The sequence below is a fragment of the Eleutherodactylus coqui genome, chromosome 3 (genome assembly GCF_035609145.1).
Source record: "Eleutherodactylus coqui strain aEleCoq1 chromosome 3, aEleCoq1.hap1, whole genome shotgun sequence".
Lineage (NCBI taxonomy): Eukaryota > Metazoa > Chordata > Amphibia > Anura > Eleutherodactylidae > Eleutherodactylus > Eleutherodactylus coqui.
This window is the reverse complement of record NC_089839.1, coordinates 162,426,928-162,448,322: the sequence shown is the minus strand read 5'-3', so window position 1 is coordinate 162,448,322 and position 21,395 is coordinate 162,426,928. Positions and strand designations below refer to the sequence as shown.

Genomic DNA, 21,395 nt, shown 5'->3' with positions numbered 1-21,395 from the left:
CCTTCCCGACAATTCACCCCGCGCACGCCGGCAGCCCATTGCTTTCAATGGAGCGGCTGTATTGCCGCTCCATTGAATTCAATGGGCAAACATCGTTCTTCTCTGCCACAGCTGTTACAGCTGTGGCAGAGAAGAATGATTTGTCTTCTATATGTTCTCAATGGGGTCGGCGCTGCTGCCGCCGGCCCCATTGAGCGCATATACAGAAGAGAACAGGAATCGCAGATCGCAGATAGGTGCGATCTGCGATTTTTTGTTCTATAATTTATCGGACGAGTGCATAAAAAGCGCTCATGTGTCCGATACCATTGCAAAGCAATGGTTTTTAAAAATCGCCGGACGCATGCGCATGCGCAAATCGCGGCTAAAAATGGCCGTCTGACTAAGGCCTGAGGTGGAGATTGACTCAATGTGCCCAGAGGGACTGCAGGGGGATCCGTTGTTTCGAGCCTAGGCCTTACTGCTATCAGGAACCTCCCGTTGGGAGGAGGAGGCCACATTGTTGCACAGGAACCAACTTTCTTTATTGAATAGGAGTACGTAAAGTTTCTCCTAATACCAGACTTTACTTTAGGGTGGTGCTGCAATGGAGTTGAAAACTGGTCACTAGTGTTGAGCGATTAGTGAAATATTCAGGTCACTAATCCCTAACCTGATTTTTTTTTCAAATGATTGTGAATCGGAACAGTCGATTCCAACTCCTATTGAAATCAACAGGGGTAACAAATTGGTGGGTGCAGAGGCGTAACCTGAAGCTTTTGGGCCCCAATGCAAAATCTGTAACTGGGCCCCCAATTATAATGCTTTATTCTTGGTACTGGGCTCCCTATATGGGGAATAGAGGCCTTATGGGCCCCCTCAGGCTCCTGGGCCCCGGTGCAACCGCATCCCCTATAGTTACGCCTCTGGGTGGGTGTTTTCTCTAGGTGATAGCACTGTTGCTATTTAGTTCTGGGGTTCTACAGTTCAGACCTGTCCTTTCTGCTAAAGAGAATGGGAAGAACATCAAGAATAAACACAAAGAGAACATAAAAGACCTATACAGATGTTGCCCTTGGTCAGATTTGAACCTAAAACTCAAGCACTGCAAAGCAGCAGTGCTAACAGTTGAGCCAACACACTTGTTGGTTCTTCTCCAGAAGAGGGGAAGAACAAGAATTAACACAAAGAGAATGTAAAAAGCCATACAGATGTTGCCTTTGGTCAGATTTGAACATATAAACCCCCAGCACAGCAAAGCAGCGGTGATAACCACTGAGCCAGCACACCATTACTTTCTGCTAAAGGAGGAGATCAGCAGGAAAAATAAACACAAATAGAACATAAAAAGAACATCCAGGTGTTCTTCTTGGACAGATTTGAACCCATCACTGCAAGGCATCAGTGCTAACAACTGAGCCGCCACACCTCCCTTGTCTGTTCTAGAGGAGGAAAAGAACAGGAAGAATAAAGACAAAAAACATAAATCCAGATGTTGTACTTGGACTTATTTGAACCTACAATGCCAGCACTGCAAGGTAGTAGTGCTAACAATTGAGCTAGCACATTTCTCTTTGCTCCCTTCTTCAGAAGAGGAGAAGATTGAAAAGGACTAAAATAATACATAAAGAGAACACACAAACTCTATGCAGATGTTTTCTTCAATCAGAGGTGAACCTAGAACCTCAATGCTACAAGGCAACAGTGTTAGCCACTGAGCCACTTTGTGTTTCTTCGTGTTATTCTTTCCCTTCTCTGGAGCAGAACAGACAAGTGTGGTGGCTCAGTTGTTAGCACTGCTGTTTTGATGGGATTGGAGCCCAGAACTGAAAGGCAGCAGTGTAACAAACACACCCAACCCTGTACCCTCTCCTTTCTTTTACTTGTAGAAACAATTTCCTTGTGATTTTTGTAAAACAAAAAAATTGGTTTGGTTTGATCAGATCCAATTTAGCAAGAATCGTCATGATAATTTTATTACCAAGCCGATCACGATTAGCAACACTATTGATCACTATTCTTGCTTTTTGTCCATTCAGCTTTGTCTTATGGCAGGGCCTTTTTTACAGAGGAAACCACAAAAAGCTGTTTTCTTCTCCTGCTTTACTGTCTGCAACTCCCACCTAACTTTCCAAGATGCCAACTTACATCTCACGAGGCAATGCCTGACTCTCCTCTTAACTTCCCTTACAGCTCTACGTGTCCATCAGGAAACCAGCATCTGGGGGTACAACATTTTTTAAAGAAACAATTGCCAGCTCTAAAACATTGCACCCTAATAAACGTTATATATTTTCCTCAGGGCCCCCCATTACACACGTCTCTAGTAATTTCAGTCATAGCTTACAGGGCAGAGAAATTTCACAGCTAAGTCCCAGAACTGAATTGTAGATCTTCCCCTTTAGATTAATTTGCTGGAAATTTTTCTGAACCCCTTAATTGATTGGCGACCTCCAATGTACCTTTTTAGGGCAGTAACTAAGGAGTCTTATTCCGATGCATGTGCTTTCTTATAGCATATCAGAATAAGGCTAGTACTGGTACCCTGTGCCAGGTAGAGTGAGGACACAGCTGTTTGACAACAGCAATGCTCCAGCTCTGGTGGCAGGGAGTGGAGAAACCTCCAATCCTAGCTATTTTGCACTTTACATGCCATCCTCAATGTGACCATTACAGAGGTCTGTCACTAGAGATGAGCGAGCACCAAAATGCTCCGGTGCTTGTTACTGGAGACGAACTTTTCACGATGCTCGAGGGTTCGTTTCGAGTAACGAACCCCATTGAAGTCAATGGGCGACCCGAGCATTTTTGTATATCGCCGATGCTCGCTAAGGTTTTCATTTGTGAAAATCTGCAAAACCCAAGAAAGTGCTGGAAACGACACAGAAACGGATAGGGCAGGCGAGGGGCTACATGTTGGGCTGCATTTCAGGTTACCAGGTCCCACTATTAAACCACAATAGCGGCAAGAGTGGGCCCCCCCTCCCAACAATTTTTACTTCTGAAAAACCCTCATTAGCAAGGCATACCTTAGCTAAGCACCACACTACCTCCAACAAAGCACAATCACTGCCTGCATGACACTCCGCTGCCACTTCTCCTGGGTTACATGCTGCCCAACCCCCCCCCCCCCCGCGCGCGCACGACCCAGTGTCCACAGCGCACACCAAAGTGTCCCTGCGCAGCCTTCAGCTGCCCTCATGCCACACGCTGGCCTCATAGCCACATCACCCCCATATCTATTTATAAGTGCATCTGCCATGAGGAGGAACCGGAGGCACACACTGCAGAGGGTTGACAGGGCCAGGCAGCGACCCTCTTTAAAAGGGGCGGGGCAATAGCCCACAATGCTGTACAGAAGCAATGAGAAATCCAATCCTGTGCCACCTCCATCAGGAGCTGCACACGTGGGCATAGCAATGGGGAACCCATGTGCCACACACTATTCATTCTGTTAAGGGGTCTGCATGCCCCAGTCAGACCGGGGTTTTTTATAAATAGTCACAGGCAGGTACAACTCCGCAATGGGAATTCCGTGTGCACCCACAGCATGGGTGGCTCCCTGGAACCCACCGGCGGTACATAAATAAATCCCATTGCAGTGCCCTGGACAGCAGAGCTAACGTCAGATTAAATTCAGGTGGGCTTCGGCCCACACTGCATGCCCCAGTCAGACTGGGGTTCTTTATAAGTAGACACATGCAGTTACAACTTCGTGTGGACCGACAGCATGGGTGGGTGCCAGGAAGCCACCGGCGGTACATAAATATATCCCATTGCATTGCCCATCACAGCTGAGGTAACGTCCGATTAAATGCAGGTGGTCTTCGGCCCACACTGCATGCCTCAGTCTGACCGGGGTTTTCAATACATAGACACTGGCAGGTACAAATCCCTAATGTGAAGTCCCTGTGGACCCACAGCATGGGTGGCTCCCTGAAACCCACCGGCGGTACATAAATAAATCCCATTGCAGTGCCCAGCACAGCTGAGGTAACGTGAGGTTTAATGCAGGTGGGCTTCGGCCCACACTGCATGCCCCAGTCAGACTGGGGTTCTTTATAAGTAGACACATGCAGTTACAACTCCGTGTGGACCGACAGCATGGGTGGGTCCTAGGAAGCCACCGTCGGTACATAAATATATCCCATTGCATTGCCCATCACAGCTGAGGTAACGTCCGATTAAATGCAGGTGGTCTTCGGCCCACACTGCATGCCCCAGTCTGGCCGTGGTTTTTAATACATAGACACTGGCAGGTACAAATCCCTAATGTGAAGTCCCTGTGGACCCACAGCATGGGTGGCTCCCTGGAACCCACCGGCGGTACATAAATAAATCGCATTGCAGTGCCCAGCACAGCTGAGGTAACGTGAGGTTTAATGCAGGTGGGCTTCGGCCCACACTGCATGCCCCAGTCAGACTGGGGTTCTTTATAAGTAGACACATGCAGTTACAACTTCGTGTGGACCGACAGCATGGGTGGGTGCCAGGAAGCCACCGGCGGTACATAAATATATCCCATTGCATTGCCCATCACAGCTGAGGTAACGTCCGATTAAATGCAGGTGGTCTTCGGCCCACACTGCATGCCCCAGTCTGACCGGGGTTTTCAATACATAGACACTGGCAGGTACAAATCCCTAATGTGAAGTCCCTGTAGACCCACAGCATGGGTGGCTCCCTGGAACCCACCGGCGGTACATAAATAAATCCCATTGCAGTGCCCAGCACAGCTGAGGTAACGTGAGGTTTAATGCAGGTGGGCTTCGGCCCACACTGCATGCCCCAGTCAGACTGGGGTTCTTTATAAGTAGACACATGCAGTTACAACTCCGTGTGGACCGACAGCATGGGTGGGTCCTAGGAAGCCACCGTCGGTACATAAATATATCCCATTGCATTGCCCATCACAGCTGAGGTAACGTCCGATTAAATGCAGGTGGTCTTCGGCCCACACTGCATGCCCCAGTCTGAACGGGGTTTTCAATACATAGACACTGGCAGGTACAAATCCCTAATGTGAAGTCCCTGTGGACCCACAGCATGGGTGGCTCCCTGGAACCCACCGGCGGTACATAAATAAATCCCATTGCAGTGCCCAGCACAGCTGAGGTAACGTGAGGTTTAATGCAGGTGGGCTTCGGCCCACACTGCATGCCCCAGTCAGACTGGGGTTCTTTATAAGTAGACACATGCAGTTACAACTTCGTGTGGACCGACAGCATGGGTGGGTGCCACGAAGCCACCGGCGGTACATAAATATATCCCATTGCATTGCCCATCACAGCTGAGGTAACGTCCGATTAAATGCAGGTGGTCTTCGGCCCACACTGCATGCCCCAGTCTGACCGGGGTTTTTAATACATAGACACTGGCAGGTACAAATCCCTAATGTGAAGTCCCTGTGGACCCACAGCATGGGTGGCTCCCTGGAACCCACCGGCGGTACATAAATAAATCGCATTGCAGTGCCCAGCACAGCTGAGGTAACGTGAGGTTTAATGCAGGTGGGCTTCGGCCCACACTGCATGCCCCAGTCAGACTGGGGTTCTTTATAAGTAGACACATGCAGTTACAACTTCGTGTGGACCGACAGCATGGGTGGGTGCCAGGAAGCCACCGGCGGTACATAAATATATCCCATTGCATTGCCCATCACAGCTGAGGTAACGTCCGATTAAATGCAGGTGGTCTTCGGCCCACACTGTATGCCCCAGTCTGACCGGGGTTTTCAATACATAGACACTGGCAGGTACAAATCCCTAATGTGAAGTCCCTGTGGACCCACAGCATGGGTGGCTCCCTGGAACGCACCGGCGGTACATAAATGTATCCCATTGCAGTGCCCTGCTCAGCAGAGCTAACGTCACATACAATACAGGTGTGCTTCGGCCCACAGTGCATGCCCCAGTCAGAGTGGTAATATGTACCTTAACAGTAACCGCGTTGGTGGGAATGTGGTGGCGACTGCGGACCTAGTAGCGTGGTTTTATTTAGTTGGTTTTCGGAATGTGGCCAGGATTAAGTGGGCCGTGGCGGGGTAATGGTGGGTGGGCTCTCTTGTTGTGTCGGTAAAGGTGAAATTCTTGGACTGCCACCAGATGGACCAATGCAAAGGTATTTGGCAAAAATGTTTTCATTGTTGGAGGAGGAGGGGGATGTTTTTGAGGCACTTCGTGTCCTCTCCACGTGTCCGTGGTTATATGCACCTTAACAGTAACCGCGTTGGTGGGAAATGGCCTCGCCACCATCATGTCTTTGGGAAGCCTCCATTTCCACACCCCAGTGACATAGCATTAGCAGCGGTATAGGCAGAGCCCAGAATTAGTAACATTTCAGCGGCAGCATTAGGGACAGGCCCCAGTAACATATCACTAGCAGCATTATAGGGGGAGCACAGTATTAGTTCCATTGCAGTAGCAGTAGCAGTCCAGACAGGCCCCAGTAACAATTCCGAAGCAGCAGTATAGGGGGAGCACAGTATTAGTTCCATTTCAGTAGTAGTAGCAGTCTAGACAGGCCCCAGTAACAATTCCGAAGCAGCAGTATAGGGGAGGACAGTCTTAGTTCCATTTCAGTAATAGTAGCAGTCAAGACAGGCCCCAGTAACAATTCCGAAGCAGCAGTATAGGGGGAGCACAGTATTAGTTCCATTTCAGTAGTAGTAGCAGTCTAGACAGGCCCCAGTAACAATTCCGAAGCAGCAGTATAGGGGAGGACAGTCTTAGTTCCATTTCAGTAATAGTAGCAGTCAAGACAGGCCCCAGTAACAATTCCGAAGCAGCAGTATAGTTGGAGCACAGTATTAGTTCCATTTCAGTAGTAGTAGCAGTCAAGACAGGCCATAGTAACATTCCCGTTGCAGCAGTTTAGGGAGATAACAGTCTCTTTCACATTTCAGTAGTTGCAGTATAGATAAGGCCCCAGTTACATTTATGTATCAAAAGTGTAGGCCAACCTCACACACCTTGCTGTAGCATGAGTGCAGGCGAAGCCCATAAAAATTACTAGGATTACACTGTAGGCGAGGGCCCCAAAAAATTGGTGTACCAACAGTACTAATGTACCTCAGAAAAATTGCCCATGCTCAACCAAGAGGGCAGGTGAAACCCATTAATCGCTTTGGTTAATGTGGCTTAATTTGTAACTAGGCCTGGAGGCAGCCCAGTTAAAATTAAAATTGGTTCAGGTGCAAGTTTCAACGCTTTAATTAGAATTGAAACATATAAACATTGTTTACAAAAGTCATATGACTGAGCCTTGTGGGCCTAAGAAAAATTGCCCGTTCAGCGTGATTACGTGAGGTTTCAGGAGGAGGAGCAGGAGGAGGAGGAGGAATATTAGACACAGATTGATGAAGCAGAAATGTCCCCGTTTTGGATGGTGAGAGAGAACGTAGCTTCCATCTGCGGGTGCAGCCTACGTATTGCTTACGTATCGCTGCTGTCCGCTGGTGGAGAAGAGAAGTCTGGGGAAATCCAAGCTTTGTTCATCTTGATGAGTGTAAGCCTGTCGGCACTGTCGGTTGACAGGTGGGTACGCTTATCCGTGATGATTCCCCCAGCCACACTAAACACACTCTCTGACAAGACGCTAGCCGCAGGACAAGCAAGCACCTCCAGGGCATACAGCGCGAGTTCAGGCCACGTGTCCAGCTTCGACACCCAGTAGTTGTAGGGGGCAGAGGCGTCACGGAGGACGGTCGTGCGATCGGCTACGTACTTCCTCACCATCCTTTTACAGTGCTCCCGCCGACTCAGCCTTGACTGGGGAGCGGTGACACAGTCTTGCTGGGGAGCCATAAAGCTGGCAAAGGCCTTGGAGAGCCTTCCCCTGCCTGCACTGTACATGCTGCTTGATCTCCGCGCCTCCCCTGCTACCTGGCCCTCGGAACTGCGCCTTCTGCCACTAGCGCTGTCGGATGGGAATTTTACCATCAGTTTGTCCGCCAGGGTCCTGTGGTATAGCATCACTCTCGAACCCCTTTCCTCTTCGGGTATGAGAGTGGAAAGCTTCTCCTTATACCGTGGGTCAAGTAGTGTGTACACCCAGTAATCCATAGTGGCCAGAATGCGTGTAACGTGAGGGTCAAGAGAAAGGCATCCTAACATGAAGTCCGCCATGTGTGCCAGGGTACCTGTACGCAACACATGGCTGTCCTCACTAGGAAGATCACTTTCAGGATCCTCCTCCTCCTCCTCCTCCTCCTCCTCCTCAGGCCATACACGCTGAAAGGATGACAGGCAAGCAGCATGGGTACCCTCAGCAGTGGGACAAGCTGTCTCTTCCCCCTCCTCCTCCCCCTCCTCCTCCTCCTCCTCAACGTGCTGAGATATAGACATGAGGGTGCTCTGACTATCCAGCGACATACTGTCTTCCCCCGCCTCCATTTCCGAGCGCAAAGCGTCTGCCTTTATGCTTTGCAGGGAACTTCTCAAGAGGCATAGCAGAGGAATGGTGACACTAATGATTGCAGTATCGCCGCTCACCATCTGGGTAGACTCCTCAAAGTTTCCAAGGACCTGGCAGATGTCTGCCAACCAGGCCCACTCTTCTGTAAAGAATTGAGGAGGCTGACTCCCACTACGCCGCCCATGTTGGAGTTGGTATTCCACTATAGCTCTACGCTGCTCATAGAGCCTGGCCAACATGTGGAGCGTAGAGTTCCACCGTGTGGGCACGTCGCACAGCAGTCGGTGCACTGGCAGATTAAACCGATATTGCAGGGTCCGCAGGGTGGCAGTGTCCATCTTGGACTTGCGGAAATGTGCGCTGAGCCGGCACACCTTTCCAAGCAGGTCTGACAAGCGTGGGTAGCTTTTCAGAAACCGCTGAACCACCAAATTAAAGACGTGGGCCAGGCATGGCACGTGCGTGAGGCTGCCGAGCTGCAGAGCCGCCACCAGGTTACGGCTGTTGTCACACATGACCATGCCCGGTTGGAGGCTCAGCGGCAAAAGCCAGCGGTCGGTCTGCTCTGTCAGACCCTGCAGCAGTTCGTGTGCCGTGTGCCTCTTCTCTCCTAAGCTGAGTAGTTTCAGCACGGCCTGCTGACGCTTGCCCACCGCTGTGCTGCCACGCCGCGCGACACCGACTGCTGGCGACGTGCTGCTGCTGACACATCTTGATTGCGAGACAGAGCTTGCGTAGAAGGAGGAGGAGGAGGGTGGTTTAGTGGAGGAAGCATACACCGCTGCAGATACCAGCACCGAGCTAGGGCCCGCAATTCTGGGGGTGGGTAGGACGTGAGCGGTCCCAGGCTCTGACTCGGTCCCAGCCCCCACTAAATTCACCCAATGTGCTGTCAGGGAGATATAGTGGCCCTGCCTGCCTGTGCTTGTCCACGTGTCCGTTGTTAAGTGGACCTTGGCAGTAACTGCGTTGGTGAGGGCGCGTACAATGTTGCGGGAGACATGGTCGTGCAGGGCTGGGACGGCACATCGGGAAAAGTAGTGGTGACTGGGAACCGAGTAGCGTGGGGCCGTCGCCGCCATCATGTTTTTGAACGCTTCCGTTTCCACAAGCCTATACGGCAGTATTTCCAGGCTGATCAATTTGGCTATGTGCACGTTTAACGCTTGAGCGTGCAGGTGCGTGGCGGCGTACTTGCGCTTGCGCTTAAACAGTTGCGCTATCGACGGCTGGACGCTGCGCTGAGAGACATTGCTGGATGGGGCCGAGGACAGCGGAGGTGAGGGTGTGGGTGCAGGCCGGGAGACGGTCGTGCCTGTGTCCTGAGAGGGGGGTTGGATCTCAGTGGCAGGTTGGGGCACAGGGGGAGAGGCAGTGGTGCAAACCGGAGGTGGTGAACGGCCTTCGTCCCACCTTGTGGGGTGCTTGGCCATCATATGCCTGCGCATGCTGGTGGTGGTGAGGCTGGTGGTGGTGGCTCCCCGGCTGATCTTGGCGCGACTAACCTTGCACACCACAGTTCGTCAGTCATCTGCACTCTCAGTGAAAAACTGCCACACCTTTGAGCACCTCGGCCTCTGCAGGGTGGCATGGCGCGAGGGGGCGCTTTGGGAAACAGTTGGTGCATTATTCGGTCTGGCCCTGCCTCTACCCTTGGCCACCGCACTGCCTCTTCCAACCTGCCCTGCTGCTGCACTTGCCTCCCCCTCTGAAGACCTGTCCTCAGTAGGCTTAGCAAACCAGGTGGGGTCAGTCACCTCATCGTCCAGCTGCTCTTCCTCCGAATCCTCTGTGCGCTCCTCCCTCGGACTTACTGCCCTTACTACTCCTCACCCACTGAAAGCTCTTGAGACAGTTGCCGGAAGTCCCCAGCCTCATCCCCTGGACCCCGGGAACTTTCCAAAGGTTGGGCATCGGTCACGATAAACTCCTCTGGTGGGAGAGGAACCATTGCTGCCCAATCTGGGCAGGGGCCCGAGAGCAGTTCCTGGGAGTCTGCCTGCTCCTCAGAATGTGTCATTTTCATGGAGTGAGGAGGCTGGGAGGAAGGAGGAGCAGCAGCCAGAGGATTCAGAGTTGCAGCTGTGGACAGCGTCGAAGACTGAGTGGTCGATAGATTCCTGGATGCACTTTCTGCCATCCACGACAGGACCTGCTCACACTGCTCAGTTTCTAATAAAGGTCTACCGCGTGGACCCATTAATTGTGAGATGAATCTGGGGACCCCTGAAACTTGCCTCTCTCCTAATCCCGCAGCAGTCAGCTGCGATACACCTGGATCAGGAGCTCGGCCTGTGCCCACACCCTGACTTGGGCCTCCGCGTCCTCGCCCGCGTCCACGTCCTCTAGGCCTACCCCTACCCCTCAGCATGGTGTATTACGAGTAGAGCAGAAACAGAACGCTGTAATTAAATGTGCCGCTTATTGGCCTGTGGTTGGAGGACTGAGCTAGTGGAATTCACAGCGCAGAAGCAGTCAAGTGGCCAAAGGGCAGTGGTAGGCCTTAAGTATTTTGCTTCAATTTTTTTAAATGGTGAGCTGAAACACCAGACAGATACTGTATGCAGCGTATCTATTGTATACTGTTTCCCTCTGGCGCTATGACGGCGGTGATGTAACGGGCACAGCAGAGCCAGGAAACAATTTTGCGCAAGCCTGCTGTAATGCTTAGCTGTGTATTAATTAGGACTACTACCCCCAGCAGACACGCAGTACACTGAAGATGGTCACAGGCAGCCCAAAGATAGTATTTTTCCCCAATTTTTTGGAAAAAGCCCACTGCCTATATAGACAGTATATCTCTTTCACTTTTCCCTCTTTCCCTGCCTCACCAGTACTGCCCCTATACTCTGTACAATGACTGCAGACTGAGGACGCAATGGTCTGCACGCCCGATATACAAAAAAAAAAATTGTGCAACACTGCTAAAAGCAGCCTCAACAGTACTGCACACGGTCAGATGTGTCCCTAAGAAGGACAGTTGGGGTTCTTGAAGACTAAAATAAGACCTAACACTCTCCCTATAGCAGCTACAGCAAGACAGCACTTTCCCTGATCTCTGTCACCATGCATCTGTGGCGAGCCACGGGCGGGGCAGATTTAAATACTGGGGTGTCATCTGATCTCGCCAGCCACTCACTGCAGAGGGGTGGTATAGGGCTGGAACGTCACAGGAGGAAGTTGTAATGCCTTCCATGTCTTTCTATTGGCCAGAAAAGCGCGCAAATGTCGCGCAGATGAAAGTGAAAGTAACTCGAACATCGCGTGGTGCTCGTCTCGAGTAATGAGTATCTCGAACACCCTAATACTCGAACAAGCATCAAGCTCGGACGAGTACGCTCGCTCATCTCTATCTGTCACTCATCAGACCCCTACGATGCGATTGTAGGATTCCAATGGGTTGCTAGGGCACCCAGTGCCTTGACAATGGTCTCCGAGTCTGCCAACTACAGTAGAATGTGAGGCACTGCCAGAAGCAGGGTACGATAGGCCAATGTAATACACTGCTATACTGAAGTATTGCAGTGTATTATATGAACAATCATTCCTAATGACATTCAAGTTCCCTAGAGGGGCAACAATAAAAAACAAAAGTTTAATAAAACTGGTAAAAAAAATATCAAAGTCCCACCTTTCCCTCCTTAGGGCTCGGTCAGATGAGCGTGGTTTACCACGATTCTATAGCAACCAATAGGCTGCTATGGAAGCGCTCGCACTGACCCTTTTTTAGAAGTGCAGGATCTGCGCTTCTAAAAAAGAACAAACAGCGAGTGCTGACTCACCTGTCAGCTCCGTGGTGCGCGCTGTGCAGTGTGGTTTCCATAGGTTCCTATGGAAACCATGGAAGCAAGCTGCCTGCACCACAGATGTGTGACCGGGCTGCTCCATGGAACTAGAGACAGCCCAGTCATGCGATCTTTTTCACGATGACAGCAGCGTGGTTTACATGTTGCCTAGCATATCCAAAAAAAACATAATAAAAGTGATTTAAAAAGCCATATGTACTTCAAAATGGCAATAAAAACTACAGTTCATCACGCACAAAAAGAAGCCCTCACAGAACTCCATCCATGAAAAAATTTAAAAGTTATAGGATTTCGAATGCCATGATGTAGCAAAAAAAAAAAATCCAAAAAAGGAGCTAATATTTTGCAAAAGTGGAAAAATGTAAAAAAAAATAGGAATCATTTTGGTTTTGTCATAATCGTACTAACCCGTAGAAAAAAAATAATGCTGTAAAAAAAAAAGCAATGGCAGAATTGATGTGTTTTCTCTCCCTGCTGTCAGAAAAAATTTTTTATTAAAGTTTTACAATACAATATATGCACCCAAACATGGTACCAATAAAAACTATAGTTTGCCGTGCACAAAACAAGCCCCCATGTGAATGGAAAAATAAAGTTATGGCTTTTGAAAAAAGTACTCAAAAAATCCTTGTGTGGGCCAAAATAGACCGTGTCCTTAAGGGAATAAAGGAAGAAATATAGTTTTACACATGTGCCAACATGAGGAATCCAGCCATACTTTTATTTTGATCCAAGTTCGTTCTTGGAGAAATCACCCCATAAATTGTTTGTACGTCATATGCTAATTAGCGGCGTACAGTTCGATGGGCAGTTCACCTCTGCTGTGTGATGCCTCGAGCTCTGACCACTGCAGACATCATGCGTTCCACTTACACCGCACTAATTAAATGGGCAGATGCACAGCGACTCCTTCTTGGGCCAGACTAATGTCACGCGCATGCGCTGTCGTCAGTGTGGCACAAGCACATTGCAAGTGGAACAAGATGACTTCTCCAAAGCTGGAGGCATCACACAGCAAGACGTTTTTTAGGGCGGGGAGAGGTGGACTACCTGTAGCATATGGCACACAAAAAATTTATGGGGCAATATCTTGAGAGGGCAGAAAGATTGGAACAAAATAATGGATTCTTTATGTTTGCACACATATAAATCTATATTGCTTTACTAGTCAAAAATTAAAGTGACAGCCTTCCTTTAAAAACGTCTATCTTGCATAAACATTTTGTGTAAAGATCCACAGTTGTTTGATAAATACATAATAATAGGGGTCATCTAGAAGGGAGCGAATACTTTTTCCCAGCACTCTACTCTTTCAATAAAATACGGTATTTCAGACTCCACATGTCAGTAGATACGGTGAAGACAGTGTTAGAATTCAGACCTTTATACAAACATAATTAAAGAATAGATGTTTTGCCATGCCAAGGAATGTTCTCAAAATATGTGATTTTACAATTAAAAATTGTTGTGGTACGTGGCTTCTTAACCTGCAAGCATATTATAGAATTAAACAATCCTCGGAGGATACATCAAACTTTTCCTGCTACCATAAAAAAACACGGAAACATCGCAAATGCAAGAAACTGGATCTGTTTTGCAAAGAGGATGTTTTCTTAGAATGAGGGTGATATGTATTTTGGCATATTAATCATTTATTTTTTTAATTTCAGCTATACAAATTGCAAAACCTAAAAGCGCCATCCGATCCTCACGTATTTCGTTTAAGTAAGGATCTTGCTTCATTTCAGCTGGAATTTTCTCCTTGTTAGACAATTAACCCTTCAGGGTGTCTCTAAGGCCACTTTCACACGGCAGTATTTTGCACCGATATCTGGAGTGGAACCTACTGAGATAAAAGCGGATTCACCTTCTATAGAAAATGAATCAATAAATAAGAATGGCTCATGTAAAAGGGAATGTATCATTAGAAAATGACTTATATAAATTTAATTTTTACCTTAAACATATAAGAAGTTCATCCTGTGGCTCAGGTTTTAGCACTACTGAGATATTTCTTGTTTTTATGTTGTCATTTTTTCATCGTCTCCTTCAAGATAACTTTTTATTTTTCTGACACCATAGCTGTATGAGGGCTTGTATTTTTGCAGAAAAAAATTGTATTTTTTTAATTGCACCATTTAACCTACCATATAATTACTGCAGAACTTTTAGGGCTTATTTAGACTAGCGTTTTTTTAACGCATGTATAGGTGCGTAAAAAAAAACAACGCCGGAGGCATGTGAAGAAAATGCGTGACCAAAGCTAAAATTCTCACATATATAGTGTGGCCCCATTGAAAGCAATGGGAGAGGATTGCTATACCCTGCTGCAGCTGTGACAGCTGAAGCAGGGATTTCTTGAATGTGAACCCTGGAAGCTGTCACATCCAGGGGTTTTACCTTGTTGTCAATGGGGCCGGCGGCAGCAGTGCCAGCCGCATTTAAAAGATTGGGAGAAGATTGCGCTCCTCTGCCACTGCTGTGACAGTTGTGGCAGGGAATTCTTCATCCCCACAGGGAATCCCCTCATCACTGAACACTGTCACAGTCTTCAGTGATAAGGGAACTCCCCGCGGGGATGAAGGAATTCCCTGCCACAGCAGTGATCTTCTTCCATTGCTTTCAATGGGGGTGGCACTGCTGCCATTGAAGGTAATGGGATGAAGGCAACCCCACAGGAATTTTCGAGGTCTGTGTGGGATTTGAAATATAAACCCTGCCCTGAAAATAAGCCCTAGCTGCAGGAAAAAAAAATAAAAATAAAAAATACAAAACCTCCCTTCTTCTTCCCGGGTCCCTGTCACTGTTCTTCTTTATTTCTCCTGGCTGGGGATTGAAAAATTGGAAGCGCTGCCTCTAATTGGCTGAGCACTGTGACCAATCACAGCCATTCAATGAATTTGCTGAGCGCTGTGACCAATCACAGCCATTCAATGAATTGGCTGAGCGCTGTGACCAATCACAGCCATTCCATGAATTGGCTGAGCGCTGTGACCAATCACAGCCATTCAATGAATTGGCTGTGATTGGTTACAGCGCTCAGCCAATTAGAGGCAGCGCTTCCAATTTTTCAATCCCCAGCCAGGAGAAATAAAGAATATGGCACTTATAGGACAGCGGCCGAGGAGTCCTAGAATGTACTTTTTATATTTACTGGGCTCCCCACTTCTGCGTTGTCATTCCGAGACATCGGAGCTTCATCTATGAGCGAGACTCTTCTTCAGTCAACATGCACACATTCCCATACAGAACAGTGGGAGTTCAGTGACTGAAGAAAAGAGTCATGCTCACACGCCAAGCACCGACTTCCAGTGGCAGAAGCACAGTAACTGGAAGCCCGGTAAGTATAAAAAGCACAGCCTGAACTCCAGGTCTGCTGTCCTACAAGCACCATAACATAGTTTATGATACTGATAGGATGTGACAAGTTCCCTTCAAGTGGAGTAAAATGGCAAAAAAATGCAATTGTGTCATTCTTTTTTGTTTTTCATTTTTACAGCGTTTATAGTGCAGTAAAAATAACGTTACCTTTATTCTGTGGGCCAGTACAACTGCAGCGATACCATACAATACATATACGTCTGTATGTTTTAATACTTTAAAAAAATAATAATTTTTAATTATTTCCTGTTGCCATATTCTGTCTTTGTGTACTTTTTTTACATTGTTCACTGTCCAGGATAAATAATGTGATATTGCAATAGTTCAGACTTAAATTGTCGCAATTTATAGCCTTTGTTTACATTTTTCTTGTTTCAATCTTTTTGAGGGAAATGAGAAAAGTTTTTTTAAAACATTTAATACTTTTAATTATTTTAATTATCTTAAAAATGTTTTTTTTTTTTTTAGTCCCACTAGCAGACTTGAATTTGGGATCACTTGAACAATATACTGAAATACTTTTGTATTTCAGTATACCATCCTTCTTTTCTCAGCTTATTAGGGCAGGGCTTCATAGACATAAATTCCTGGCAGCCTTGGGATGCCTTCATTAGGCCCAAAGCTGCCATAGGAACCCACTGGCACTCCTCATTCAGAAGGGGCTGATGGGGACTTCCCTGTCTTACAGGCATTTAAGTGGTTAGATCACCAGGATCAGAGCTAGCTCCAATTTTGGCTGTTTGACACAGGTTGTACATCATAGAAAATAAACTTAGTACCTATCCTGACTCCTCACATCCCCCACTTTGACAGTTCTGGATCTCCCCTGTGACATACTCTGTACAGGCTGAAGCATCCTGTGTACAGCCAATAACAGAGGCAGGCCCTTGAGTGCGGAGCTCTGTGATTGGCTGTAGCAACCTATGATGTCCTGTACATAGGTTGACTGCAGTCTGTAAAGAAAGAACAGGCACAGCTGATGGAAGTGCCAGAGATGTGGGAAGCCAGGAGAGGCGAACATAAGCTAGATGAGGAATTGCTTTTAAAAAAATACATATATGTGTGACATTCCCTTTAAGGGCAAAATACATGGTCATATGCGCAACTACGCTTGCCGCTATGGAGCGTAGTTGCGCATGAACTGTTCTTTTTTTTCTCGGAGTATTCAAACTCTGCTCTATAGCACACGAATTTAAATAAAACAGCTGGAAGACAGGTCCTGCCCTATGTTACCGCTAATGGAAACGAGACTATTGAAGTCAATGGTTTCTTTTCGTCCGGTGATGCATAACGGGACTTAGACACGTCCCTGTGAAGAAACCCTTAAAACGGAAGTAAACTGATCAGACTTTTCCCTAATGATTTCAATAGGATTTTTTAGAAAAAAAATGGAAAGCAAAGTAAAAACTTTCAGTTTTCTACCGTTCCGTATGGTTTCCGTTTTTCAAATGGAATAAATAGTACTGAATGCTGCGCTATTTCTTCTGCTAAAAAACGGAAACCTAACAGACAGCTTTTCGTTTTCTTTCCATTTCTAAAGACCCCATTGAAATCAACGGGGGGAAAAGTGGATCAAGTTAATTTCTGTTTTAATTTCACATCTCTGCTTCAAAAACGGAGCAGAGAAATAGAATCCTTAGGTGGTTTCATACGGCTGAGAAAATCGTGCAAGATTTATGCATTGCAAGCTTCACAAATCTCACACAAATAGGAATCCCATTCTTTCGAACGGGGTCATACACACGAGCGATGTCTTCCTGTATGGCACCACGATGCGATGCGGGAAACAAATCACAGCATGTTCTATCTTTCTGCGTGTTCTCGCATCATAGTGCCCATTGTTTTCATTGGGACCGGCAGCAGCAGCACACCACGTGTTAGGTGCATGTGATACTAGGTCTTCCATTGAAAATAATGTGAGAAACTCTGCGATACTCCCCCACGGCTGACAGTTGCACCGGGGGATTCCCTTCTTCCCCGGAGTGTTGCGAGGCTGTTTCGACATGAAAGCGCTTCCCATCTTTGTGGATTTCATATGGTGGGGAGCGCAGTTTGGGGGTGGTATTCACAGACCCATATCACGCTTGCCTGTATGAAGTTGGCCCCAAGGCCAAATTCATGCGGCCGAGAGGGAGTTGCACACGAGTTCTCAGCTGCAACTTACATCGCTCGGCACATGGACACCACACAAAACATGATCTATTCTTGTGCGAGACTTGCATGAAAATAGGACAAGCAGCCATTTTTCACCCTCAGACTATTGCTCTGAGTGACAATTCGCTCATGTGCATGAACCCATTCCCACGTACAGAATTTGCGTTGTTATATCAGTCATGTGAATGTGGCCTAATGCAGATGTGAACTGAGTCTAGGTGATTGCCCAACATATTAGTAAAAAGTCTGCAGTTTTGACCCATTATAGTCTCTATAGGCATGTCAGGCCATACGTTTCTTGAATTTTAATGTATACGCTCGGCTGACAGCTAATATGTAATGTGAACAGCATCCAACGCCTGATTGTGCTCTGTTGTTATTTGTGAAAGCAAGAATATTTCACTTGGTGATGCTTAATAGATCATTATATTAGATAAATAGACAGATAGAGCATGACATCTAGTGGCCAAGTCTAGGCATAGCATGCAGCCAGGGGGACTGTAGTGGATGCTGCTGTGTAGCCTGCGGCTAAAGCCAGACTATATTTGCATACGAGGGCTTGCACAGACAATCCATGAAAAATATGGGAAAAAGTTTTTTGTATTCTTGTAAAAAATAAATACTAAAAGTTTAAACAAAACTATTTTTCTGTATTTATAATAAAAATATGAAGAAAAAAAAAAATCAAAGAACATATTTGGTATCACCACATCTGTAACAGTGCAGTCCATCAAAATAATACCTTATTTATCCCACAGGGCAAATGTTGTAAAAAAAAAAAACACAAAAAAACTGCAGAATTAGGGCTCATGCCCACGGCCGTGACGGGCTCCGCAAGCGGAATACTGCAGCGAAGTCTGTCATGGTGCCCCTCAAAGACCCCATACTCACCTCCCGGATCCGCTGTGCCAGTCCCGCATGACGCACCAGCAGTATCATGTGGCGCGTCCGGTGGTGGGCTGGGAAGCGTGTTCATGCTATACTTCTGCTGTGCTACAGCGGAAGTATAGCGTGACGTCCGGCTTTCATTGACTACAATCAAAGCCGGTTACGCATATTCCCGTGACAAATAGGGTATGCCGTGGGTTATTTCACGCTGCGGAATTCCATGGTGGAATTCTGCAGCATGAACATTGAGCTATTAGGTTCAGCAGAACCTAATAGCTGCGGTGTAATGCCGCACGAAATCCGGCCGTGGGCATTAGCCCTTACAATTTGACACTCACAGAATCGTGCAGTTAGAAGGGACCTCCAGGGTCATCGGGTCCAACCCCCTGCTCAGTGCAGGATCACTAAATCATCGCAGACAGATATTTGTCCAGCCTTTGTTTGAAGACTTCCATTGAAAGAGAACTCACCACCTCCTGTGGTAACCTGTTCCACTCATTAATCGCCCTTAGGGCTCTTTCCCACGAGCGTGAAGACTTTCAGCCGGCCACTTGAACGTCCATTCAGACGGCTGAGTGCGGCGATTATATGCTGCACCCAGAATAACGTTGGGTGGGGGGAGACAGTTTTTAGCTCTGCCAAACTGCCTCTCCAGCTCTCAGCAATGGTAGGGGGCGGGAGCTTAGCACACTAGCTCCCGCCCTATTCCATTGCAGACAGCCGCCAAGGGTCAGAGAGTCAGCTCCCATAGGAGTCTATTGAAGCCGCCACCGTATTCCAGCTGGAAAAGATAGTTCCAGAACTATCTTTCCCGGCCAGCGTAAAAACGGCCGACAGGAATGCGCACGGCATGCGCTATCTTTGCCAGTCAGCCGTTTTTATGCATCGGGAATATGCCCATCTGAACTGATGCAGTGGTTTCCAATGCATCAGATGGGGAGCGTATATCGGACACTGTGAAAACGCGGCTGATATACGTTTGTGTGAACGAGCCCTTAGCCTTATTATTTCCAAGAAATTTTTTTTAATAAAATAGAATCAAAAATCACGTATACCCCAAAATGCTACTATTAGAAACCACAGGTCGTCCCACAAAGAACGGGCTGCCACACAACCCCATCGAGGAAGAGGTAAAAAAAGCTATGGCGGTCAGAAGATGGCGATAGAAAATAAATTCTATTTTTTTAAAAATAGTGCCGCAACCCCATCCCCATAATAGCACTAAATGAATGTAGTATCATCGTACTGACCCACAGAATAAAGTTACCAGGTCATTTTTGCCACAGTGTATGCGCCGTAGAAACAAGACGCCACTTAGAAGTTTATTAAAAGGTTTTTCAGTACATTATATAGTTCTATTGAAAAATACCCCGCAACAAGCCTGTTATGTCAATGGAAAAAAGTTATAATTTTGTAAAAGTGGGGAGGGGAACTCAAAAATGGAGGAAAAAAATGGCTTCTGCTCTTGGCAATTTTAAAGGTACCCTGTCGCCCTATCCTCAGGATAGGTCATCAATAGTTATTCGCTGGGGACTCACCATTTGAAATCCCCGGCGGTGAGCGGGTCCACGAATGATCATTGGGGTCGGAGCACTGCCTCCTATTACATTTTCGGGTCTGACCCTCATGGCGGAAGTGGAAGTGGCAGAAATGTAATAGGCTGCAGTTGCCATTGATTTCACTGCTAGTGAAGACCTCTATGACAGCCGCTGGACAATCAGCTGATCCTGACCATCAACTATTGATGTCATCCAGAGGACAGTATTTGCAGAAACCCCCGTTAAGGGGTTGTCCAGCTTTTAACTACTGATTCATGGGTTTGGGATGTGAAGGAAAGTGTTCATTACACCCCTGGCAGATTCCTGGAGAGGATCACCAAGGCAGGTGATCAGCTGACTCCCTCTCTGGGGGCGGGGCACCACTGATAACGTTTCCACAAACATGTCGGCTGCAGTATTCTGGTGAATACGGCAACGGCAGCGCCTCCTTCAGAGTACACACGGTAGGGTCACATGACATCTGAAGGTGTGGCTTCGGCGGCTGCACGTGGTGTTCGGCTTTTCCTGAGCGCTGTTTGCAGGTAAGTGACCCATTGCCGCCGGTGTTGTCTGAGCGGTCAGCACTGTTACAGGCGCTGTAATGCCAGCACATGCGCAGTGCGTCTGATAGGGGCTGTGCGTTGTGTAGCAGTGACGATGGGGAGGGCGCGTTACTTTGAACAACCAATCAGAGTCTAGCTTTCATTTTGTAGGCAGGACAGGAGAAATGAAAGGTGAAATGTGATTGGCTGTGTGAGGGGGAGCTGCAGCAGCACTGCATCACAGCAGAGACTGCAAACTGTATTTCTTGACCGTCCCTACACGCCATTTATATCTTTTACGTTTTTTGTTTTTTTTTTTACTCTGTAGAAGTCCATGAAAAAATAAACCGTACAGCGAAATTCCCATCAGTTAACACTAAGTCACAGGACGCTCCTGGGTGCTTCCACGTCACAGATCGATTTAGCTGGCGTCACACGAGCGTATTTGTGCCCGCAAAATGTATGCATGTGATGCGCAGAGAACAGAGCGGATTGATTTCAGTGGGTTCCTTCACTTGGCCGTATTTTTCCTGCCAAAAAAACCCTGCAGCGTGCTCGAATGTTCCTGCGCATTTGCTCACCAAAAGTCCCCATCGAAGTCAATGTGGGGTGCGCAAAATATACTAGGAGATCCGTGAAACACTGTAATTGCGCAGGAATTCATTAGCTATTTCGATCGTTGCCTATTTTTT

General features: G+C 47.5%; 1 protein-coding gene across 2 annotated transcripts in view; it reads left to right on the top strand.

Moving 5' to 3' along the window:
* The first annotated feature begins 20,621 nt into the window (after positions 1–20,621).
* The window catches only part of TSEN2 (tRNA splicing endonuclease subunit 2), a 39,815-nt gene continuing 39,041 nt past the window's right edge, over positions 20,622–21,395 (top strand). For both annotated transcript variants that reach the window (XM_066596477.1, XM_066596476.1), the window contains exon 1: positions 20,622–20,703. In XM_066596477.1, the coding sequence (XP_066452574.1) occupies positions 20,636–20,703 (68 nt within the window). In that variant the 5' untranslated portion in view covers positions 20,622–20,635. The remainder of the gene's footprint in view (positions 20,704–21,395) is intronic.